This window comes from Aquila chrysaetos, chromosome 9 (assembly GCF_900496995.4).
Source record: "Aquila chrysaetos chrysaetos chromosome 9, bAquChr1.4, whole genome shotgun sequence".
NCBI classification, from domain to species: domain Eukaryota; kingdom Metazoa; phylum Chordata; class Aves; order Accipitriformes; family Accipitridae; genus Aquila; species Aquila chrysaetos.
This window is the reverse complement of record NC_044012.1, coordinates 18,512,507-18,536,483: the sequence shown is the minus strand read 5'-3', so window position 1 is coordinate 18,536,483 and position 23,977 is coordinate 18,512,507. Positions and strand designations below refer to the sequence as shown.

Below are 23,977 nucleotides of genomic sequence, written 5' to 3'. Positions count from 1 at the left end.
AAAGCTTGACAGCATTTAAAACTATTGAAATACAAAATATTAAAGGAAGAGACAGCAGAATAAGGCATGATATTTTTATGGTAGTCTTGTATTATTACTATAAAGAGCAGAATAAGGTATTATAGTAATAATACAAGTGTACTACAAAAATATAAATAGCACTGAATGCTCATTGTTCTGTGTACTGGGCTGCTTTATTTTGATTTTTCTTCTCCCTCCCACCCCTCTTTTTTAAAGAAAACAAGTGTTTGCAATTCCTTCAGCAAAAAAAAAAAAAAAATGGGACACACACACAGATGTCATAAATAATTCCAATATAAACCCATGCTAATTTATTTAATGTGCAACTCCAACACAAATTACTTAGCAGTGAAATTGCACCTCCTCGTATTGTGTATGCGAAATAAAAGCGAACAGATGTGCTCCTCCAAACCAAGCTATTGCTACAATTAAACCAACAGTCATTTCACAAACCAGCGAGCTATTTCACGTGCGTCTATGGTGCTAATCATCTTCTCTCCACTACCCCAGCCCAACAGAACAGCGAGTTATTTATAGAGTTATCTATCTTGCACTTTGCAGATGATGCCTAACATTATGACAACAGTGAAAAGGTCTCCGTACCTGCCTACCTAAAACAAGTTTCTGTAAAGTAATGAATAGAGACAGCTTGGGGACCATCCACCTGCACTGCCTGCCTTTTACTGCCTGCAAAGTGAAACCACAAGGGATTGGCAGAAGGTACTTGTCTGACAGGGCCAGGACAGCCTTTCTCCTCAGTGACAGCCTGGGCCTAGCCTCTTAAACCTGACCCACCATAATTCCTTCACAATGCAGCAGCGAGGCAGCTGACAGTAGCAGCTGCACCTCCTAAGCGAGATGGATGGAATTTTCATAACTAGTTCCCCAAGTTACATTTTACCTTCAAGATAATTTATGAGCTGCTGTGGAGCCTTGAAGAGACAATATGCTTGCCATAAAATTAACTGTAACAGTCTTGTAGGTTATAATTAACACTGGGAGGGTAGCACCAACTGGATGAAACACATGGCATAATTGATGGTGAAACTGGAAATTAAGGAAGCTAACAATATCATTACTGTGCACATCACTTTAGTGAAACCTATGCTTTCCAGGGGTTAATTACAATCCCCTTCTAACGTACACATTCTGGCGGGGAGTGGATGAGTGTCACAGCTAGGAGGAGGCAGGTTTGCTGGCAAGGCCACCTTGCACCTGGACTGATGTATATATTGTTTTTTTGCCTGGAAGAGATATACATGTCAAAGCAGCAGCACCAGCACCTGAACATCTGGCAGCAGGCACACTGTAGCTTAGAGATAGATGATTGCTCAAGCCTCATAGAATATTTCATTTTCTCTGTAGCCAGCATACTTAATGGCAAAGAAGAAAAAAATCCTCTGTGAGATTTCACTTAATGGCACACATTATTAATTTAAATGACTTGAGCAAAGAAAAACATTTTAACTTTATATTGCCATAACTTAGCAGCAAATTAAGATTTTTTTTTTTCATCAGTGTATTATCATCTTGGTTTATTACATTAGTCTTTAGAAACATGCAGAGCAATCCTTTTAGCATCTTGCCTGTCAAGGGAATACTGAACAGAAGATGCAATGCTAGAGAGCTAGTTAATCAGAAATAATATTATAAACTGCTGCCATCTTTGGGAAGGAGAACATGCAATTCATCTACCTGTATCTAAGACTCTACTCTCTAGCCAAGGCTTAAGGAATCATTAGTGTAATGTATTTATTTGAATCTCTCTCAAATTATTTTAATGAAACTTTTTTTTTTTTTTGTCCCTGGACAAGATATGTGAAAATGTATAGATAAATGATGCAACAGTGTCACCTACAGGCAAGCAAAACAGTTAAAAGCCTTCTCCAACATCGCACCCTCTTATGTCTCAAATCCCTTTCCTCCTCTCCCTTCCCCTCCTCCAACCTCCCCCTCAATCCCTAATGCAGACATCTGGATTTTGGGATTATCCATGTCTCCAAATATAAAAAGAAGGACAAATACCTAAAATGCTTTCAGGATGGCCTAATATAAAATAATTAGACTTTGTATGTAGCAAACTATGACTCACAATAAACATGCTGTACAGCTAGCAAGTCATCTATGCTACAGTGGATACACTGACTACCTTACATCTCCTGAGCACTTGTTCAAATCCACCTTTACTAGGTGGTCAAAAATAATTCTGATAAGAATATTTTCCAGAACTCAGAAAGACCAAATGTTGACATTACTAAATATGAGAAAACAAAAATGAGAAAATGTTGACTTGCCTAAAAACAACTGGCAAAAAATTTAAGACTATTGTCTAAATTTGTACAAAAACTGCCCTCTAGCATAATCTGGAGCTAAATCTAACTCCCAACACATCCACAGGCATACCCTTGTAGAAAGAGCAGAACACCCTCTTATTAGTAGCTCTTAAAATTCTCAGAACTCACCTTTCCCAACAGAATACTCTTTTCCCCTAGTATTACTGCTTTTACTTTAATACTCGATAGCCTTTTCTTAGCTTCTCCCACAACCCTTGCATTTTGAGAGCCTGTTTCTCAGTTAATCTTTTTGATACATCTCAAGATACCTTTTTGTTTCAATTATTTCTCTCAATTTCTAATTATATCACTGATGTCCACTGACATTACTTTAACACCCTCCTCACCCATGAGTCTCATCTGCTCCACCACCAACCCAGGCTACATAATCTCTAGAATACAGCAACATGGAAATAGGAGTATTGTGAATTACCAGTAAGCTGGGGTGTTGCGTACCTCTAGAAGTGTTCTCGGTTGGCTAAGCTACTCAAGTAAGTTATAGTAGGATTCTCTTCTGCTACTATTATATATGGTTTAAGCACTATTATTAAGCCCCTATTTGGGGCTGCTGTCATTTACCAAAATAAGACAAAGAATATGAAAACAATGCATGCTAGGTAACAGGTTCCCAAGTTCTCTGTTTTTACAGAGCATCTTAAGCATAAGAAACACCAACTTTGTTTTTTAGCTATTTTAAACATCATCATAGTTTATAATTTAATAATTCTACAGCAATGACACATTAAGAATTGAAAATTCAGGCAAAATAAACAGGACAAATAATATAGCCAAATTAAACTGTTAAAATGCCCCAAAGATCTCATCAGTAGTGAAAATAAGCAAGTAAATCTAGTTCTATTCTCCAGTTCGTCTTAGTTTCTCTGATTAGTTGATACATCTCCAATCCTTTCTTTGACCTCCCAGTTGACTGCACTTCCGTCTCGTGCAATGCCGTTGACATTGTCCAGTAATTTACCATGGCTCTCTCACCAGCATATGATTATTTGTGTATGTTACCATAACTTTTAGTGCAAGTGAACTGTAGAGCAATGCAACAGACTGACATCCTCTTTTTGCCCACAGCCAGCCATGATATTCACTAGCTTATCACTACTTCACAACCATGGTCTAGACTGCTTACAGCACTGACAGCATCTTGCTCAGTTTCTACATCCATTTAATTTTTGGCTGCTCCGAAAATGCCAGCAAGGGTACCAATTAGTGTCAGCTGTAACAGTTGCTTTATGTGATATACACACCTGCCTACTAGCGTTTGAGAACCAATGCATTTTACATAGGCCATCAAACACAGATACCCAATGGGAATAATCTTTGGCACTATCTACCTAAACCATATTTGAACCGCTGACCTGAAAACAAAAGGCTTTGTATTTCATTACCAATCCCTGGAGCCATCAAGTTCTATATATGTGGAAGAACTTTAATAACATAAGGCTGACAGCATTTAAGACTTAAGTCACGAACTTATGTACGCATCTGGTCACTCATGCCTCATGCTATGACATGATATGCACGCCATTTGGCTAGGTAAACCCTTCATGTTACCCTCTTGTTTTTCTGTATTGGTAATGATACAGATTATTTAACACAGATCTTCCAAATTAGATTTATTTAATTCAGCTTTATGACAGGTAAAGCTGTGACAATAGTGGTACTAACAACATTAACAAAGTCCTGTTTGGATAAGGCTTCTATTATTTTACAGAAGAGAGAATTCTATCTTTAGACTCCTTTAATTTTACATGTCTAGTTTTAGACAAAGTTTTAGTTCATAGTAAGTTTGCAAGTAGTTTTATGGACATGTTACATACCCTGACATTATCACATTTTGCTGAGGGCAAAGGAAAGTATGGATTGATATTGCACAAGAAAGAAACCTCAGTGGATAAAGCAAAATAAATCTATGATAATTTTTCATTCTCAGGACCAGTCACACTTTATCCCTAGCTTATAACACCAGGTCTTTCGCTAATATGGGCAGCTAGAGAGCTCTGTACAACCCACTGAATTCTCCCAGCTTTTCTCCTTTTCCCCTGCCTCTGGCAGACACCATTCTCTCTTGCAGGAATGATGACAACTGATGCTAATGCTACTTTGTGGTTCAACTGCCTGATGATGTGGCTAACACTTTGTCTCCACAGATTATAAATTTGTCACCTCCGCGATCTATTCAACCTCCAGTATCCTTCAGCCTGGAAATGCAATAATCTCCATTTCCAGCATTCAGATCTCCCAGTGGTAGTGAGCAAATCATTGTCAAACCACTGGAAAGACAATACTAACTATCTTTCTTGTACTGCAATCACCAAAGCTTACATAAACAAGGAAATGTCACCCGTGCTGACTTTAAAAGCCTGTCCAGGTGAAATAAAGTTTTAAAAAAAAAAGAAATAAAAAAAAAAGTCATCAAACGCACTCTGAGAGTGGGAAAATTCTTTACCACTTTTTGTTTTGGAAACTTTAATTGCACTATAAATAAGGACTAAATTTGTGTCAGTTGTCAGTTTTGGAAGTGTCACTGAATCATCTTTTGAAAAATCCATCTAACATAACAAGAAGAAAAGCATGAAATCAAAAAAGGGAAATGTCAAAGAATTTTGATTTAGTAGTTATTCAGGTATGGGATGATGCATCTCTATGGTTTTCAAACGTGGAGCATTAAAACTAAACTAAAATGATAAAGTAAACCCTCAGAGTAAACAATCCCTATGAAGTGCCTTAATGAAAGAGTCTGACACACAAAAGCCACATGCAGAGCTGAAGTTCTGTGACTTTTACTAGACTACCCTATAATACCATTTGTTTTAAGTCCCTACACCAAATAACGGGGGGGTTTTGCACCATATTTGCTGTGTATATAGTGACATCACAAAGTAAGAAGTAGAATTTTCTGTAAGTAGCCACAGCTTGTAAACATAAAGTCTTTTCAAGGATAAAGGGTCAAGACAGTTTCAAAGGAAATAATAGTGGTGGTTAAACAGCAGCATTTAATCAAGCAGTATTCCCATTGTTCTGTAGAGTACTCGTACCTATTGATCCCAAGCTTGGCTGCTTCAAAGACTCCTCAATACAAGAAACACAGGTGAAAGACAGAAGCGGAAAACAGGAAGGGTCACGAGAAGCAAAAGAAGTGTGGTAATAAGCAACTGGAGCAAAGTCAAAGGTCAATCAAGGCAGCTGATGTCTAAGCATAACTACAGCAGGAGACCTGACAACTTCATTGAAGTCGCAGTGTTTTCTCCATTCATTTGAAAGCTGCAAGGCTGGTTTCCAGTCTGCCTCAAAGCATCTTCCCAATTAACATACAGTATTCAGCATTACCATCTAAGTCACAATGTACATTTACTTTCTGAAAAACTGTTTTAGGTTACATACCCATGCATACATACAAAATATGAATCTCAAAGAAACCAAATATAATTTTCATTTCCCCCCCCCGTGATTTCCAAAATGATGAATCAAAATTTTTGTCTATGCTTGTTGCAAACTTACTGAGTATTCATTCCATCTGACACACATATTGTCTAGAGAAGACAACTGTTACAAAAAACTCACTGGAGATCACGCAGCTGTGTGTACTGAGATCCTTACTAATTTCAGAAACATGGACACTGGATTCCTCATCATGAAAAAAAAAATCTGTCATTCTAACATTACACAAAACAACCACAAAAGTTTTAAACAACCCAAATACTTCCCCCCACTTTCTGTCAGACTTTGATACCTCTGCAATTTGTCTGTTAAATCTTTGGAACTAGTATAGCTCCCATTGCAGCAGTTTCTGAAGAGTTCACAATATTTCATATATTTATCATCTTGGCAGGCCTGTGAGAGTGTAAAAAATATCAGTATTTGTCAACCAGTCTTTCAACTGGTATTACCACATTTCATTTAAAAACTAGCATTTAGCAAGTTCCTGAAAAATACACAAAGTCTGTGACAGAAGGAAAAAAACTGCTCCAATTTTCCCAAAGCCCATGCTAACTTCTTAACCCATGGACTTTTCTTCTGTTACAGAAGGAAATATGTTCCTTCTTTATGTCAACACCACTTTCTCCTACTGAAGCTAAAAAGAGTAAAATCTACCTCAATTACCTTCTTAGATATGATCTAAAATTCCAAGGTATAGAGACGTAAGGCATAAGAAAAAATTTAACAGCTTCTTCAAAGCAGAAAATAAAATATGTAAAAATCTTCTTGTTTGTATCTCATTTAACATGCACACCATTTTAGGATTCCACTCTCATATTCTTCATTGTTCTTATTATAGAGCCAAACAGCGTTATCACAGATTAGGACTCAATTGTCACACTAGGTACTTATAATTTAAATTCTTATATAAATATCCACATAACAATCCAGATTTTACTGCTGAGGGGTAAGACTATCTCAGTAGTATGATAAGCATTCACTGTAGCTAGAAAAAAATACATACCTTTACATTGTTATGTCAAAATTGTGAGATCTAAGGAGGAGTTTGACAAAGGCAAAAAATGCTAAGAAATTATAGCTCAAGTTTGGCTGGAAACCTGAATCTTATACAATTTGCTGTAAGAGGTTCTTTCTTGAAGCGTTGTGCAAAGATGGAAGAATATAACAATTCTAAAAATACACAGTGATCTGATCTACAAAATGTTACGGGTTGTAGAATGACCACATAAAGTAGATTTTTTCTTTTCATTGTGTTATTTCAATGAGGCAAGGTTTTAAGCTATTGATTCTTACAAGATATAATCAATTAACACTTTTCTGCTGTTTATCTCATGAACCAGAGAAATTTTATGTTTACGTTGGTCCAAATTATTTATCGAATGTTTATTCTGTTTTCACTATGTCAATTTGTCACTACATGATGACTTAGAGAGAACTTAAGATTTCAGAATTTGGCTAAGTAGCACAACTATGAAAATACAACCATCAAATAATTTTTTGTATCAATCTTGAAATTCATTATGTCTTCCTCCAAAACTTTACATTTTCCATTACGTGGCTGAATTTCCCCTAAGAGAAATTGTGCAATTTCACTCAGGGAAATAGCAAAATGGACATTAGAGCTTGTGTCATAATAAAACCATTTTGGACTAATAAAATTTTTGCATGAAAAAGACTTATTTTAGTAATGGTTTAACTAACCATGTTTTTTCCTAGCAGTTAATAATTTCAATGCAGTTACCATTATCCTTTAAATTAATCTATTGTGGATTTATTGATAACAAATTAGTCTGGTAGTAAATGAAAAATATAGCAAAAAAACTACTAGCAATTAAGTGCAGCATGTCATGCAAGCATTAAAAACAATATTATTATAAGATGATACAAGTTCTATTAGGAGAAATAAGAGATACAATTTTTATTGAACTATAGTCCAGTTCTCTTGGGCATTTACTGATCAGGAAAAGTGCAACATTCTCTCTTGAAATTCAAGTACTTTTTTTTTTTTTTTTTTTTTTCCCCCAGCCAAACCGTTTCTTTATGATATATACAACTTTCCTGGTTCCAGTTAAAAAGTAAAATAAAAGATGTCAATAGCATCATCAACAGGGTAAAAATATTAAGGCCTTTTCTGAAAATGAATCAGGTGCAGATATTGAACTGTACTTTTTCATCCTTTGTCTCACTTTTCAAATGATAATTTCTTCCACAGCCACCATTAAATCTTGATCTATTCCAGCTCTCTGTATGGGTCATTGATTCTAGATGTACCATGGTTATTTTTAAATGTTTCCCTTTCGTAGAGAAAAAGAGGGCTGTCTAGAGCCAGATGGGTAACTTCACACTTCATTTATCAAACCCAATGCATTAGACTCCACCCTCTCTTTCCCACTATTGCTGTTAAATTTCCATATAATTTGGCAACAATTTTCATTATCATACAGTGACCCTAAAAAGTCTGTACAGGTTTGCATGGTTAGTCCAAAATTCACAGCTGTTCCCTTTACCCTCTATTTGTTACAGTAGAACCTAAGGTTCCCCTTACTTTATAAGCTGAACAGTGACCTTCTATAAGCAGAGGTCAAGAAGGGGTCAGTTCAAAGGGCTAGAGCAGCTCTTTAACAGCTATAACAACCTGTCCATCAGGCACTATCATGCAGTATAAACAAATCTGGGGCTTTAGAAACTCTGGACCATTTCTGTTAACACTTAGAGGACATTCACTGAATCCTACCTGAAGTATTTGGATCACTACCACTCGACAGAGAACAACTTGAATCCCTAGAAGACCTGCTCAGATACTTAAGATACTGATGACATCTTTGAGTCAGAAGTATGTGAAATGGTGAGCCATAACACTAAGCGCACTACCATGCGTTTTGGACTGTGGAGCTGAAATAAAGAGTAATTTCAGTTTGTTAATATGCAGAAACACTGGTACAACTTAAAGCAAATAATGCAAGGACATGCTTTAACCAAGTAGATACATATCAAAACAGTTTATAAGCCTTTCTCTGAGAAAGGCCAAATTTCTAAAAGTTGAATCGGTTTGTACTAACAGTTCCCAGCATGTATTTTTTTTATTTAAGGTGTCAATGACACAAATAAAACCCATGAAAGAACAGAATGTCTACATAACTCTACAAAGACCAAGTGCAGAGCAAAGTTTTTGCCAGCTGCCCTCCCTTCACTGACCTAAATTTCTTGAAGTTGTACTGTTCATAATGTGCTCTCTAATGCACAATGTAAGGTAATTAGAGTCATCTGTATTTAACTTCCAGAGGAAAAAAATTCTATTATCTAATCTAGCTGATCCCCTGATAGCCTGTTGAAAGTAAAATACTGTAACCTATTGCCTGCCCTTTGACAAGTGCTAATTATTTCCTGTCCAAGCACATTTTTCTCATGTAATTCCAAAGTACACAATAGACTGATCTCTAAAACATGGGCAGCCCTGCTAGTACCACGGCGGACGTTTTATAACTTTCACCACTGTATGCTTGATGGCTACCACAGTCAGTGCTTCATTCCAGACATCTAGCTGAAGCTTTGATGAAGTAAAGTGAGGTGTATGGTAACAGTCTGTTTATGCAGATCATATGGATGAGACTCTCAGATAGGGCACTGGAAAGGGAAACATCAAATGGAAAGAAAAAGGATTATGGATATTTAATACTCAAAGGACACTTTCTTTCAGAACTTTCAAGGCACAATGCTCTTGAAATTTTCTTTCAGGTGTTTAGTTTTAAGAAGGCCTGCACTTCGTCTGCTTGTGCCTCTCCCCACCCCCACCCAAGAACTTTAGTATTTCTGTAGCAGACACTAGACTCTGTCTACAACTGCAACACTGGCTCCAGCCTCCAATTACATTGTGAGCAGCAAGCGGAGGCCAGAAACATGGTAACCCGCATTACTTTTAAATGAATCCTGATTGCCATGACTCCTGATGACTTCGTATATTAGGAAATCATTGTTAAGCTAAATGAACACTAAAAAGATATTCCACTCATTAGAATTGTTTAGCCTTTTCTTATCTCTAGGAAGCTTTCTATTCTGGTTCACAACAAAGATGCATGTGTCCCATGGAAAAGCCTTAAGTGACTTCCTCTGTCTCCAATGTAGCCAAACCGTTTGCATTATTTAGTAAGCACGGTGATGGAAGGCAACCCCCCCACACCCGCCAATCCCTTAAATTCCTCAAAAAAGAAGAAACAAAACCCACATGATAATACGAACAATATTGCAGACCCACCATACTAAGCTCTTTTACACTCTGAGATCTTAACTGATTAGTATACAAATAGACATTCCATACTCATAAGAATGCATAAAACACAGCCTCTAAATTTGTATAGTAATTGCTACTATGTAATAATGTTTAATTTTTATCTAAAGCTTCTAAAATGTTTCAAGTCCACACACTGTAATTATTTGGAACAGCAAAGCCACTCAAGTGTCAGATCCAATATCAACAATTAACTTTTTAAAGTCAATTTCGTTGGGAACTTCCCAAAATTATACACTAAGAAAACACAGGAGAACCCCCTGGAACATTTAGTGAAGGTAAAAAAAAATCATGCCAATTAAGTGCTAATTTTGATTAACAATATCTCATTTAAAAAATACTTTTGACAAAAAACTGTATTTAATTGAAAGCACAGGACACCTCCTGGTTTTAAAGGAAAGCTGAACATTTGGTAGAAAAATTTCACAGACTGTTAGATATTTTATGTAAATATAACAAATAAGAAAAAAAATAGATTATTAAATGAGTATAAATCTATAGCTTTTAGAAATAGATGTGAAAAAAGGTGACAAACTCATTTAGCAGCTAAGGAGAAGGACTCAAGGTGGCATATGGTGGAAATTCTCTTTTTTTCATTCAGATATTTCTGAATGAACTAGAAGTATGATTTATCTGTAGTTCCTGAAATGCATTCATCAGACTATATTCCAGTAACAAACTTTTTCAAATAAGAACATAAACAACTTTTTAAAATTATTAACATCACCTGATTTATTACCATGGCAATGAGTTCAATTTAAGAACTCAAGTATAATGAAACAGTCACATGATACGAACCCTAGCAATATGTACATTTATGCCAATCTCACCCAACGCAACCCAGCTAACACTGGTAGGACACCACAACAAAATGTGAGGATCATGAAGAAAGCAGACAAGAAGGGTATCTATTGGCATGGCATGCCAGCAAGGAGTACTGCTCATATTGTTAGCAATATAAGGAAAACCTTATCAAGCTATTATCAATGGACTGCACTATATAAGCACAGTAAGGGACCATTCTACCCCACAAAGTAACTGAAATCAGAAGCAGAATCATTGACTATTTCATTCAAGGAAAAATACTATTTGAACAGTAAAAAATTTGATTTTTTTTTTTTTTTAAACTTCAACTTGTCCCCACCGCCAAGGGGATTTATAGGAGTATATTTGATATACTTGTTTCTACTTTTATTATCTTACTATTTTTCAAAAATTTCTCACCTTGCTGTCCATTCTTTACGCAGCTTTTGTCGCTCAGTAAGAACCAGCAAGAAGCAGCTGAGAGTTTCATTCCTTTGTTCCTCAATTTGTTCCTCTTTTCCAACTTCAGAGAGGACGAGGCTTGTCTTAAAGGGAAAAAACACGTAAAAATTATAATCTAGAAATAGGAAACAATGTGTAAAATTAATAAAAAGCCCATAAGCAAATAAAGACAGTAAATCAATAGCTTTTTTTATTACAGTTCCACTGCTGACAAATCAATACAGTAAATGATGGTTAGAAATGGCCACTATATATTTGGTATTTAATCAATATACATGGCACATAAGGTAAACCTTAAAATCTCATTGCCTTAAGTAACACAGCAAGACATTGTGCATTCTAGCTCTCATTTTCTTGAGACATAATTCTTTTCTAAATATTTTCTTGTATCAAATCATATCTGAAATATTTCCCTCAATACAGTATTTGTTTGGGGCATTTCCCCTTTCCCTTTGATCCTTGGTGAAGCTAAAGAAGAAAATACCTGTTTGTATTGTATCTTCTGAAAGGAATTTTTGATGATCTCCCTATGTTCTCTTTATCATGAAATATTTCAAGTAAACAAGTAGTAAAACACCACCTTTTTCATTTGTGGAATAAATTAAAAATTCCTAAAAAAATATATATATATAAATATATATATACACACACACACACACAATGGATTTAAGTCATCTGTGGAGTAGGATGACACTCAGCCAAAAGTTACTGACCTTCCCAAATGTTGTGCCGACAGTTAATGTTGATGTGACAAAACTGCAGATCATCTTATCGTCCTTCATCCACCCAGAAAGCTAACTCTAACTCCCTCGCTCCACCTTTGCCTTCAACTACTATCTCGCCCACCATTTTCTCCTTTTCTTTCCCCGATGCTTCCCCATGTCTGCCAACCTGGGAAAGAAATGGCACGTGCTGATGCTCACGTTACTAACACATATGTCAACCAGTGCACACGTGCTGACTTGATGTGCAGCAGTCCAACCACAACAGAGATCTAGAGTCAATGCTGCAGTCTTTTCCTTCAGTGAAGATGTAATATTTGCCTTTCTCACCTTAACCCACCACTGACATTCACTGAATTATTTTTGCTATTCTAACCTTCAGTCACAAGTTCTGCAGATGTATCAGAGTACCTAAACGCTTTTGGGAAGGATGACTGAATGGACAGAATGCTTGCACAAACCTATTTTTTTTTCACAGGAAAAGGAGGCAAAAAATATATTTCTAACCTGAGCAGTTGTGGAAGTGAGTTTGAAAACACAACTCAAACATCACCAAGAGCTGCAATTCCTATTCCCAGCACGGCCTCTCTTATAGGAACAACATGACAAAAAGACATGGCATATTGCCTCCTCCTCAACATTACATACACATTACCTTCTGCCGTGCCCAAATGTACACCCACTACAATTTCTCTGGGGATTCTGAGAGGTAAATGATTGTTACTATCTTCAGTCTGTGAAAACAGGAAGATTGATCCTTGGTCTGACAGGGTTTTTTTTCCACAAGAAAGAATAATATGCAGATTATACACTTCTTAAGCTATATAAAGTAGCAGTAACATTGCTACCGCCATGGTGGTTCCAAGAGACAAGCATGACAGGGTTCATAGAGGCAGAAAATAATTTCATTACACCAACATCAGATGACAAAGAGCAAAAAGCATCTTCCTCGCCACCTCCCAGCTCTATCAGTTGGCCTATCAAAAGGCATTACCCCATTATATGGGACTTCAAAAAGAACATTTTCTTGTAAAAACCCCAAATGTTCAAAACTCTGTCTATACAGATCACATTCTTGACCCTGCTTTGACATTGCAAAGCAAACAAAGAGCCAGAGAGCATTTTCAGATAAGGATTCCCTGACATGGGTTTCCCTTGCACTGACCTACATCTTTTCCACAAGCTCTAATATCCGCCAACTTCAACAATCCTGATCTTACAGCCTTACTTCCAGCAGCTGCACAGTTTAAAGCAGGATTTGATAGAGGACTTCAGCATGTGAGAACATACTCATATGAGATGAAGAGATGTACATTCTTTAACTGATGTAAATTAACACTCCTTGTCATTCAGAATAAATATACCTATTAAGGCTTCAACTTTTATATTTACCATGTGCGGGACTTGACACAGCACTATAACTAAAGCTTATGTCTGTGTTATAGGTTGATGAGACGGTAGCCTTACAGCTAGGTCACAGTACACCAAGATTTCCATTTCAGAATTCTTGGATGGACTTATTAACCACAGTGGGATAGGGAAATCCACTGGTGATGGTATAGAAGTCTACTTCTCTCCAAGGCTGCAGAAAAGCCCCAAGTTTAATGATGCTATGCCTCACAAAGCTGCAAGTATAATTATTTGCAGGCAGCAAACATCAAGATCCCCTAAATAAGTGATTCCCAAAGCGTAGAGCATGGGGAACTGATCGTTCCTAAAGAATTTTCAGTTAAAATGTGATAAAAGGATGATGGGATTAGAGTATTATCAGTCAGAGAAGATGGGTGACCACTTCTCCAAGTATTCACAGTCACATAATGCCTTCTTTTCTGATGGCCTGGCCCAACTGCAACTTTGGTACTGAGTTCCACTACCTAAAGTTCCCTGGAAATGGAACATAATTTAATTTTTACCGAGAGAACAATTATATTGCTCCAGCCTTCTGTTAACACCTTTCATTTATGTGGTGATGTACACAGTTCAAGTCAAACTCATAGTTTGACACTGACATCATAAACGCTTCTTTACTGAGCCCTGTGAGTACAGTTGCAGCTACCTGGAGGGTGAAATAGTACTATTAAGCAACATATAACAACAATACATAGCAATTTAACTGATTTACTTGTTTTCTAAGAGTGCTGAGGGCAGTAAGGTTACCTGGAACGCGAGTGCAGGACTTGATACATAGCTTTTATAGAGGCATTTCTTAATAACTTGCTATTCTTATCATCGCAATAAAAATCCCAAATTGTAACAAATAAAGCAGCATTCTGGGTAAAATAATATTATAAAAAACATTCCTTTGAAAGTTTTCTTTTCCATGTAACTTGTTTTGGGATTTATTTTTAACTAGGGGATTCAACATATACCTTAACTGATAAAGGTCAAGGGTTCAAGAAACTTGGTCAAAGATGTTATCAGCTGGGAAAGCCATTTCCTCACATCAACACTGATAAAAATCCATCAGAAACCCAGCTGATACCACCCCTGCTCTAAAGGGCAGGAATGACCTTCTTTTGAACATCACTATAGTTGCGCATCCCATCAAAGAAAATCTGATCTTGTGTCTCAATTCTTTTAATGTTCTTTAATGGCAGATAATTGTCTGCAGAGGCCCCCTTTGTCCAATGCTGAGTGAAGCCTTCACATTTCTGAACTGGACTCAACACTGACTTGGTGTTTTTCAGCACACTTGGGACTGCAGGACAGTAGAATAAACAAACAATGTAACCAGCCCTACAGCCTGTCTTCTCTCATCCTTGTGTTTACAGAGATTCTTGAGGGTGGTAATGTTTACAAATTGTTGAAACTTTCTTTCGACTGCTTCCTGAGCTGGCAAAAACATACCCTAGACAACCTAAGCAACAAGATTACGCAAATTGCTTATCACTTGAGGGAAGCAACTTCTTGCCTTGTTGGTCAGCATGTCTCTTTAATAAGTAGTACTGTTAATATTTTCAGCAAATTTTCCCCAATTCTCCTTACAGATCTATTAATGTGTTTAGGGCATTTCCTTGTGAATCCCAAATGGCATGGTCTTAAAAACAAACACACAACCCACCTCTAAAAAACAGCCAAGGTATATATGCGCATATCTATCTATCTATATATAGATATCTCAATCAGTTGCCAATCCAGCCTTCTATGTTTAAGATAGTATTTAGGAAATTATACCCTTTACCTTCCTCCCGGTAGAGCAGCAGAACTAAATCTAGTGCTCTACTGCCGTATCAGGCAACAGCCATCAGAGCATCTTCTCTTATTATGTAAGAAAGAAAGGTGCTAAGATAAGATTTTAAGAGACCAATATCATATTCCTCTCATTCCCACTGACAAAATATATCAGTGACACGGGACTGAACAGAAATTGTTATAACCAAGTCTTACTATTCACCCAGGATACGCACTCAAGATTAGATACCTTTTACGAGTCTTAACAAAGCTAACCTAGGTATTGTAACAGGATTATAATAGTATTTTTTCTTCTTAGACATACAGCAGAAGAAACTATGTTTCAACCTCAATCAGTCACTACCATGCTTAACTGTAGTGAATAACACGACATGCTTACAAACAAGAAAAAAAAAAAAAAAAAAAAGCAACCTCTAAACACTCCAAAACCCACACTGGTACATTTTTAGTCTTTTAAAGCTAGGTTTTCCTTCCTCCAATACAGACCTCTCAAGGAGCCAGACTTAAGGTTAGAAACATTGTATAGCTGGAGACATGAAGCCTAGGATTCTGTCAAACAAATTAGCCTTCAGTCTGAACTAAAGTGGCACTTGGGACAGTTTGTCTCTTAGTCCCACTTTATTGGGTCAACAAATCAGATTTTTCACTCTGAGTTAAGATTTAATTTACTCACCACCAGTTTAAATAGGATAAGCTCCTGAATCTTTACTAACCACTTCTACTTTAATACAGCAGTCATCTCTCAATAATCAATAACTAATACAAAAGGAAAAACATTAAGTGTAAAATCTGTAAGCAGGGCTAAAATTTTAAATGTCGTTATGTATCCTCCTTGTTATTTTTTGCAATTTTATTTTGCTTTTAGTGCAAAAAGTATCCTGACAAAATTCTGTAAAACTGGAAACCCATGCCTTTTAGAGGGGAAAAAACACCAAACCGAAACTGAAATCTATTAAGCCATGTTAATTTAAAATGTCATAACTTCTATGTGATAAAAAAGCTAGTAATTGCTTACAAACCACTGCTCATTTCTTCTTTACTTTTAAAATTTTTACTTAAAATTATGAGCAAATGCACCCATTTTCATTGATACAATGGAAGCAGCCAGTACGGTTTAAGTTATCACCCAGTAATTTGGGCACATTAAACCCAATTCTCTGCCTTTTGTTTATTAATCCACTATGCCAGATATCACAGTTTCACTCAGCAACCCTCATGTTTTGGATGATATTGAAAAATGGCTCATGTTTGTCAAAGAAAGTAAAAAAAAAAAAAAAAAAGGTAAAGAGGAAAAAAGTGTTGTTTATAGAAGCCAGCTGCTCTGGCTTCGGCGCCAGCAGCTCTTCATCCTGCTATTTTACGCTCACAACCCCCACTGCCCCCACTGGCACAGGTACAACTAAATGTTGACTTCAATGCTTCAGAGAGCACTCAACTGATTCTGTACATGATTAATTGCCAAAGACATGGCTGACCATATGGAACAGAGAAAGCATCAAGTAATTCATACTTCTGTATATGATCATTTGGCCCCTGTTGTTTTAATGTACAGGAAAGAGCTAGTATAGCACAGACCTGGTGTCTTGCCCTTGACAGCCCATTAAGAAATCTCAAAGCACCTAGTTGAAGTTATGCTGTTGGCTTTTCAATAGCAGCCTAATAAAACAGAAGCAAAGCTTTCCAACTAGTCTTAAATCTTTCACATACAGTACATTAACCACTGCTGCTAAAACAACTGGTTTCTTATGATAGGAAATGGGATTTGATTTCTTGCCTCTGCATACTTACTGAAAGCCTTTTTCTGACCTTTGGAGGGTTTACAAAATCATTGTTCGTTTTTCCTGCCATTTTCCCAGTTTCTTGCCATGGTGATCCTAATAGATTTGTTTAGGGTTCAGTACATTCTACTCTTACTAGCTGTTATATGCAAACTGTACAATGAAGGTAGGCTCATGGGAGCTGAAAGGAAAGAAATTATTATTAACTGTTTTCTTCCTGAGAGTCAGAGAAGTCACTGCAACATCTAAAACATAATTTACTTTTAAGAAGCCCATAAAACAAAACAAAAAATTCCTGAAAAGAAGCAATATACTAGCGTGTGCTTTCTTTTATCAGACTGGAGACAAATCATCAAATTACATTTGAGAAGGAAGGACAATTTATTTTAAAGCTGTAGTATTCTCAAAAATGTCTGACAGAGAGCTCAACGAAAAGAAAAAGGCGCAGACTTGGAATATATGTCAGTATCATTAACTGCTTTATATTAGTTTTATCTACCGTTAACATCTTTTCAGTCATATGCAGTCAAAGAAAAACGTTTAAATAATGTTTCCCTGTCAAGCCTCTTAAGATGACAGTGCTAAAAAGTTAATCCCCATCCTCACAGATCTTCTGGCAGTTTTGACATGTGTTGGCAAGGATGTATTTTGCTGGCACCTTCCATTAGAAAATATTTACATGGAGTTTTCTTGTCTGTGGATTTTCTAGTTGTCTAAATGATCCTCATGGTCAGAAGGGCCTTATGTGGGAAATCCTAAACATTGGACATTCATCAGTGGTAATTTCCCAGGCTACTGAATTCAGCTAACACTATTAATACTCCAACATAATACATGAATAACCAACAACATAAAACTCCAAAACCATTCTGGTTATCGATAGAGCACTTCCAACATTAAAACAGTTTGTCTGAGTCAAATACTATGTCTGTATTTAAATAAAACATAAAGGAATAGAGAATTTTATGAAAGACACATAATTTTTGTATTTTTGTAGGGTAAAAGGAATGGAGCCTCAAGTTGCTGATGTGAAACCATTGCCACAAAGTTTATATATTCTCTGCTACCATTATATTCAGTGGTGCACATCTAGACTAAGCAAGTACATAACCCAATTATAGAGTAGAATGCTTACAGTTAGACATATGCTTAAGCTCTATATACAAGTCTACGTGCATTAAAATGTAGTGAGCTCTGCCTCTCTTTGAGGTATTCACTGCTGACAACAAAGGATGAATACCTGACTTGATAGATGAGTAGCTCGACCTAGAAAAACCTACAGAGTACATCACTTAGACATTTCCAAAGAAATGTTAGGTCTTGCCTACTCTAGAAAGTTGTACAATTTAACTATACCTGTGGAGCTAAAGCAGTACATTTTCTAGCTATATGAATATAAAGGTCATAAATTAAACCAGGCAGAGCTTATTTGGAAATAACCATTACCTTTATGCCTATGTAAGTTTATTTATACTAGGATCTTGAACCATATATTTAGGAAAAAGGAATCCAAACAGAAGTAATGACCAAGTAATTTTTGGTTACTCTGGCATGCCAAAACAGAATGAATTTCCAATGGAGAAAAAGATTTTTTTTACTCGATGATTCAATGCAGTTATGATAGGTCTCTGAAAGATTTTCAATACTTAGTTACAAAGAAAAAATAAGTGTAAAGATCAACACTTTCAAAATATTTTTGCTGCACTAATCGTTTTGGCAATGTTCTAAAGGTGAAGTATAACCCATCTCATCAAGAAAGAGCAACCAAACCACTCAAGATATTTGGAACAAGAGTGGCTTAGCATCTTCAGATGTATGGGTGAGTGAAAGGTTACCCTTTAGCCACATTCTCCCAGAGTATGGCCCCTCCACCTCTGAATCATCAATAGCACAAAGACTGAAGCAGGCCTACCATGCACAGTGGATTATATGAAGTGTAAAACATTGTGGGGAAAAAGCTTTTGAAAAAAGTCAGGAAAAAGAAATCACGCTTGCAAGAAGATTCAGCTGACAGGCTAGTCCCTAACAAGTGAATATGTTTGAAAACATTGTGAATGCAAGAAAAGAACACGCCTTTTGTTTCCAAACCTACAGTGTGTCTTTACCCCAACTGTTGCCTGCATGGCTGAACATATGTTTTCTGAACAAGAACTGAAGCAGAAAGTGTTCTTTGTTATAATTCACTCCTTTGTATACACCTCCCTTTTCCCATTTTGGTCACATGCAAACAGTAGTTACGCTGAACACTTAAGTTCTGAAGGACTGCACAGCAGTGTATGCTTCAGTGATTATTTACTATTGCTGAAATCAGTTGAGCTAAGATGCAATACAAGACTCACTTCACTAATGTGCACTCTGGACAGCTTACATTTTGCAATACTGAATCATGCCGAGTACAACCTGCACACATTCACTTAGCCTGCAGACAGAATTTTCATCATCAACAATTCTGTGCAGTTCTAATAAGCACTGAAGAATCATACAACAAATGATCTTATGTGTTCAAAAGAACTCAAAAGAGTACCCTATAATTTTCTTAGCATATAAAAATTAACATCATCAGCTATTATGAATAATTTAGGGAGGGAAGGAGGAGAGGAAAAAATGATGGGCTTCAAAGCCAGAAGTAGGTAATGCCATCTCACAAACGCTGATATGAACTCTAGTTTGAATTTAATACTCATATAATTTCACTGATTCTAATGAAATAATTCTACATGTACACAAGGCTTTGCTTTGACTCATCTAACTTATACTGAAGCCCTAATACGCTAAGCTACATACAAGCTTCTCTTAAAATATTTACGGATGCAAACTTATACCAAAATCTCCAAACTAGACACCTGGTCCTTGTAGCACTCAAAACACAAACTGGAATCACTAAACTTATTACTATTGGTCACACAAAAAATTATTTTTACACATCCCCAAACTATGAAGAAAGATGGAAAACAGTGAGTGGTCGATTCCGAATTCATCATTGCACTTTTATTTGCGACAATCTTTTAGTGTTTAATTACATGTCATATTACTGATTTCCTTGAACAGCACATCTTAGTATCTATGTAGTATGGAAAAGCCTAGAATGCCAGCATTTTCCTCCCACCACTGAAGTCACTACCTGTTGCCATCAAGCCATTTACTGCCTTAGCCACAACACTTCCTAGCACAATGTCTAGTAAAAATACAGCTGCGCAAAAATTTGGGACGTATTCCCAATGTCATTAGTTTTGTTGAAATAATTTAAAACACAGAAAGCCAAGTTACAGAATGGGTTAAACTCTGCAGAATGAAGAAGCTGCAAGCCACAATCAAATGATATAGCAAGCCACATGTCCAGAAGTGCCTGTGGGCATGCTTTGTCTAAGACGCATGCCATAGCAGAATAGCAATTTAGTACATATGCAAGATAACCACATACAGCTGAATCATATCTTCGAATGACATAAGGGTTTCAATGCCTTTATCATCCTCACAGCACTAAATGCACTGGGTTTGTGGATATCCCTGTGAGAATGGGACTCTCACCATGCTGTTTCAAAAATGAAGTTTTGTCACATTTGGCTCAAGTAACAGCTTCATTACCCCCAGTGACACCATGGCACACCGTAATGAAGATTTAAAATTCATAATCACGTAAGTGCAGTAGTAATGCTAGCTGTCATGGCAAAAGAGACAGAAAAAGAATTTAAAGCATACTCCTGGGAAGAGCATAGGAAATAAAACCAAAACAGAACCTGATATACTATATGTATTTAATATATGGGGAACATGACATCGTCAAGCAGCAAGGAGGACACCACCACCCATTGCTAGAGGGTGATCATGACAACAGCATTTGGAAATATACTTTTTTGCAAGCTATAAACCTTATTCCTCAGCTGAAACCTAGGCAATCCGATTTCAGTGCCTTATCCTCCTCCAGTTCTTTTTACCGACCATAACTATGTTTTTACATAAAAACCATGTGCTAGGCTTTTCATATATGGGCCATGCAAACAGTGATGACCTGCCATGGAGGGTGTGCAGTGTAAAATGTACAAGCAAATGCAAGCAAATTAAAAAAATGGGGGACCGACAAAGGAGAAAATACAGAGAAGTTTACTGATTTAACTCTCATCAAACAGTCGCCCAAAATATGTACAGTCACTATTTTGGATGCAGTACTTACAGTAAATACAGATTCCTCCTGGGAGGGCAGGCAACTATTTATTTTTAATTCTCTTGCATTCAAGAGCATGTTTAGGAACAAATTTTGCACATGTCTTCCTGACTTATTAGACCATAAAGCTACATAATCCTGTAATATATATATGCCACCTATACATGGACACTAATTTCCCATTACAAGTGATAAAGAGGAATATATCTTACTAGTATATATAAGCAACACAAATCTTACAAGAAAAAAGATAATTGCAAAATGAATTCAGTAGTCCAGGTACACGTACAATGCTAAATAAGGCAATGCTTCATTATAATTAATATGTCTGATCAAACTTTCAACCAGTAGGCTCAAAAGAAACCTACACACACTTTTTTTTCCAGATTATAAACCAACAACCCTCCTTCTAAATGAAAGAAAATTAAAACCAAAGTAAACTCTGCCTAATCTTGTATGTGTATGCCCATATATGCTTTAGACAGATACACACAGAACAGTGTACGACACAGATAGCACACCTGCAGTCACCGTTTTTGTCACATCCTGCTTACTTGCAGTATGCCATCATGGAGTTGGAACATTAATTCCCGGTACAGGCAGGCAGACCTCCACCCCGACCGAGGACAGGTCGCTTTCCACAAAGGTTCTCATCCTTTGAGACATTCAGTTGCCTACCTCCATCATGCCAGGAACTCAGTAATATTTCTTGCTATTTATTGTTCTTCCAAATGCAATATATCTGCAAAACCTACACTTTATAAACCTGTTAATGCAAACTATAGCCGGTTGTTGATTATTCTGCTTTGATAGAGCTGTGTTCCAGTAAAAGACCGTGCTATACACTGCACTTTCTGGACTTCAGATTTGGATTCTGCCCATGTTTTCCTTTCATCATAGAGATGTGATGTTATGCCTATATGGATATGACAAATACCAACATGTTAATAGTCCATGCTATCAAAGTACCACTTTTCTTCCATTAATATTCCCTGTTACCCCATATGGGTTTGTTCTCACTTTATTTTGATTTGGGGGAAGAATTTTTACTCTGTTTCACACTCTTAGGAAGGGAGCAGTAAAGCTCTCAGTAATTAGTTCATCTCCTCAGGAGAAAGAAAATAAAAGGCTCATTTTTCATCCTTAAAAGGAAGATTATCAACTAATTAACCCAACAATTAAAAGTACACACAAGGAAAGATCAAGGAATTAGCTCTGGGCCAAAATAAATCAGTTAAAAAAATTTTAAAATTTACTTCCTGTCACCTACTAGTGCATTAAGAAAACTTCTTCTGGAAATGTTTTTATTTAGTCTAATCGAGTTCTAAATGTTGTCAGTTTGTCATATTCATTTTCCATGAACACTCAAGTATTTACAGATGAGTACTTGAGAAAGAATTTACAGCTTGAATGGCCAACTATTTGAAAACTTCACTATATCAAAAATCATTATATAGACAATTTTCATTAATGACACAGCATTCACTCAGGGAAAATAAACTTTCATCATATGATTCATGTGCCTAACAAAGACAACAAACAGTGTGACCAAGAGATCACCGTGAATATATGCACGTCGATTACTCTCTGAAACAAAAGTCATGTGCTGAAGATTCTGGCAATTCAACAAATACGACATTTGCATGATGTGCTCACAAAATATGACAATACAATTCGGAAAACAGAAAATACTGTTACTCTGTGACATCCCGTAACATTACATTCTGTTACACTGCACTGCAACAATCACAGCTCCTACCTTACCATTCACTAACATTTCCTTCTATAGGCGCATGAAATAAGATATGGGTTCTCAAGTTCAGCTGCAAAGTTCAACTTAAGAGAGAGGTCAAAGGTGGCTGACTAATCACCTCTGCAGTCTTCGAGAAGGATCAGTCAATCCACTAATAAAAGTTAAAGCAACGTCAAGGATGTGTTAACATAAACTGGCCAAGCGTCCTTAAGACACGTAATGAGTACATGCCACAATGGAGATGCTCTCCAATACCCTAAAAAAGCTTTTGGATCTCCTGGGTTGCTGCAGAAATGAAAAACAGCAGTTTGTGGAGGAGGGTTTGACCTGTGTTCTCTCATACAAAAACTTCTACCCTTCATGTACCCATGATACATCATGACGAACTATACTAGAGCTCTAAATCTCCATTTAATGTTACTGTCTTATCTACTTCACATTCTGCTTTAACACGACACTATAGGGCAAATCACAGTTCACAGCATTCACAATCCCCACGTAAGAGATATAGTTTACGTGAACAATCATCCAAACTATTGGTGTGGTATATATAAATATTTCTCTTCTTAAAGAGGAAAATATCATTTGATAAAAAACTGGTGTCTCTCTTCAGTATTTGCATTCTGGAGTTTGTGGGGGGTTTTTTCCCTTCCTTTTTAAATTTTTATTGAAGATGTTATTATGCAATCTTTTTATATAAACCACATAAATTTTCAGAGATAACTTTATATTCATTTAGGAAGAAAATAAGCTAAAACATTTTCATTAGGATATGGACTGCCTTTTAACAATGTTTGATTATTTTTTCATATTCATCAACAACTCTGTTGTCAAGTCTTCCAGCATGCAGTCTTCTTATATTTGTTGTTCTGCTTATTTACAGCCTTAAATGCTATACATTTATTTTTTTTGTTTCACAAAAATGCTTCTTAAATGTTTATTAACAGACAAAACTACTCTTAATATCAAACTATCATTATGTTCTTGAGTGTTAAATAATCTTCTTTCAAGG

General features: G+C 36.5%; 1 protein-coding gene across 9 annotated transcripts in view; it reads right to left on the bottom strand.

The window, feature by feature from the left end:
* The window catches only part of FTO (FTO alpha-ketoglutarate dependent dioxygenase), a 264,962-nt gene that overhangs the window by 135,781 nt on the left and 105,204 nt on the right, over window positions 1–23,977 (bottom strand). For 8 of the 9 annotated variants that reach the window (XR_003924864.1, XM_030024320.2, XM_030024325.2 and 5 more), the window contains one exon: window positions 11,317–11,441. Coding sequence is in view for 8 of the 9 variants with exons in the window: in XM_030024320.2 (XP_029880180.1) it covers window positions 11,317–11,441 (125 nt within the window). In the remaining variant the exon portion in view is untranslated. Of the gene's footprint in view, window positions 1–7,515; window positions 9,432–11,316; window positions 11,442–23,977 lie in introns of those variants that run through there. The other variant, XM_030024321.2, reaches the window with a different exon arrangement.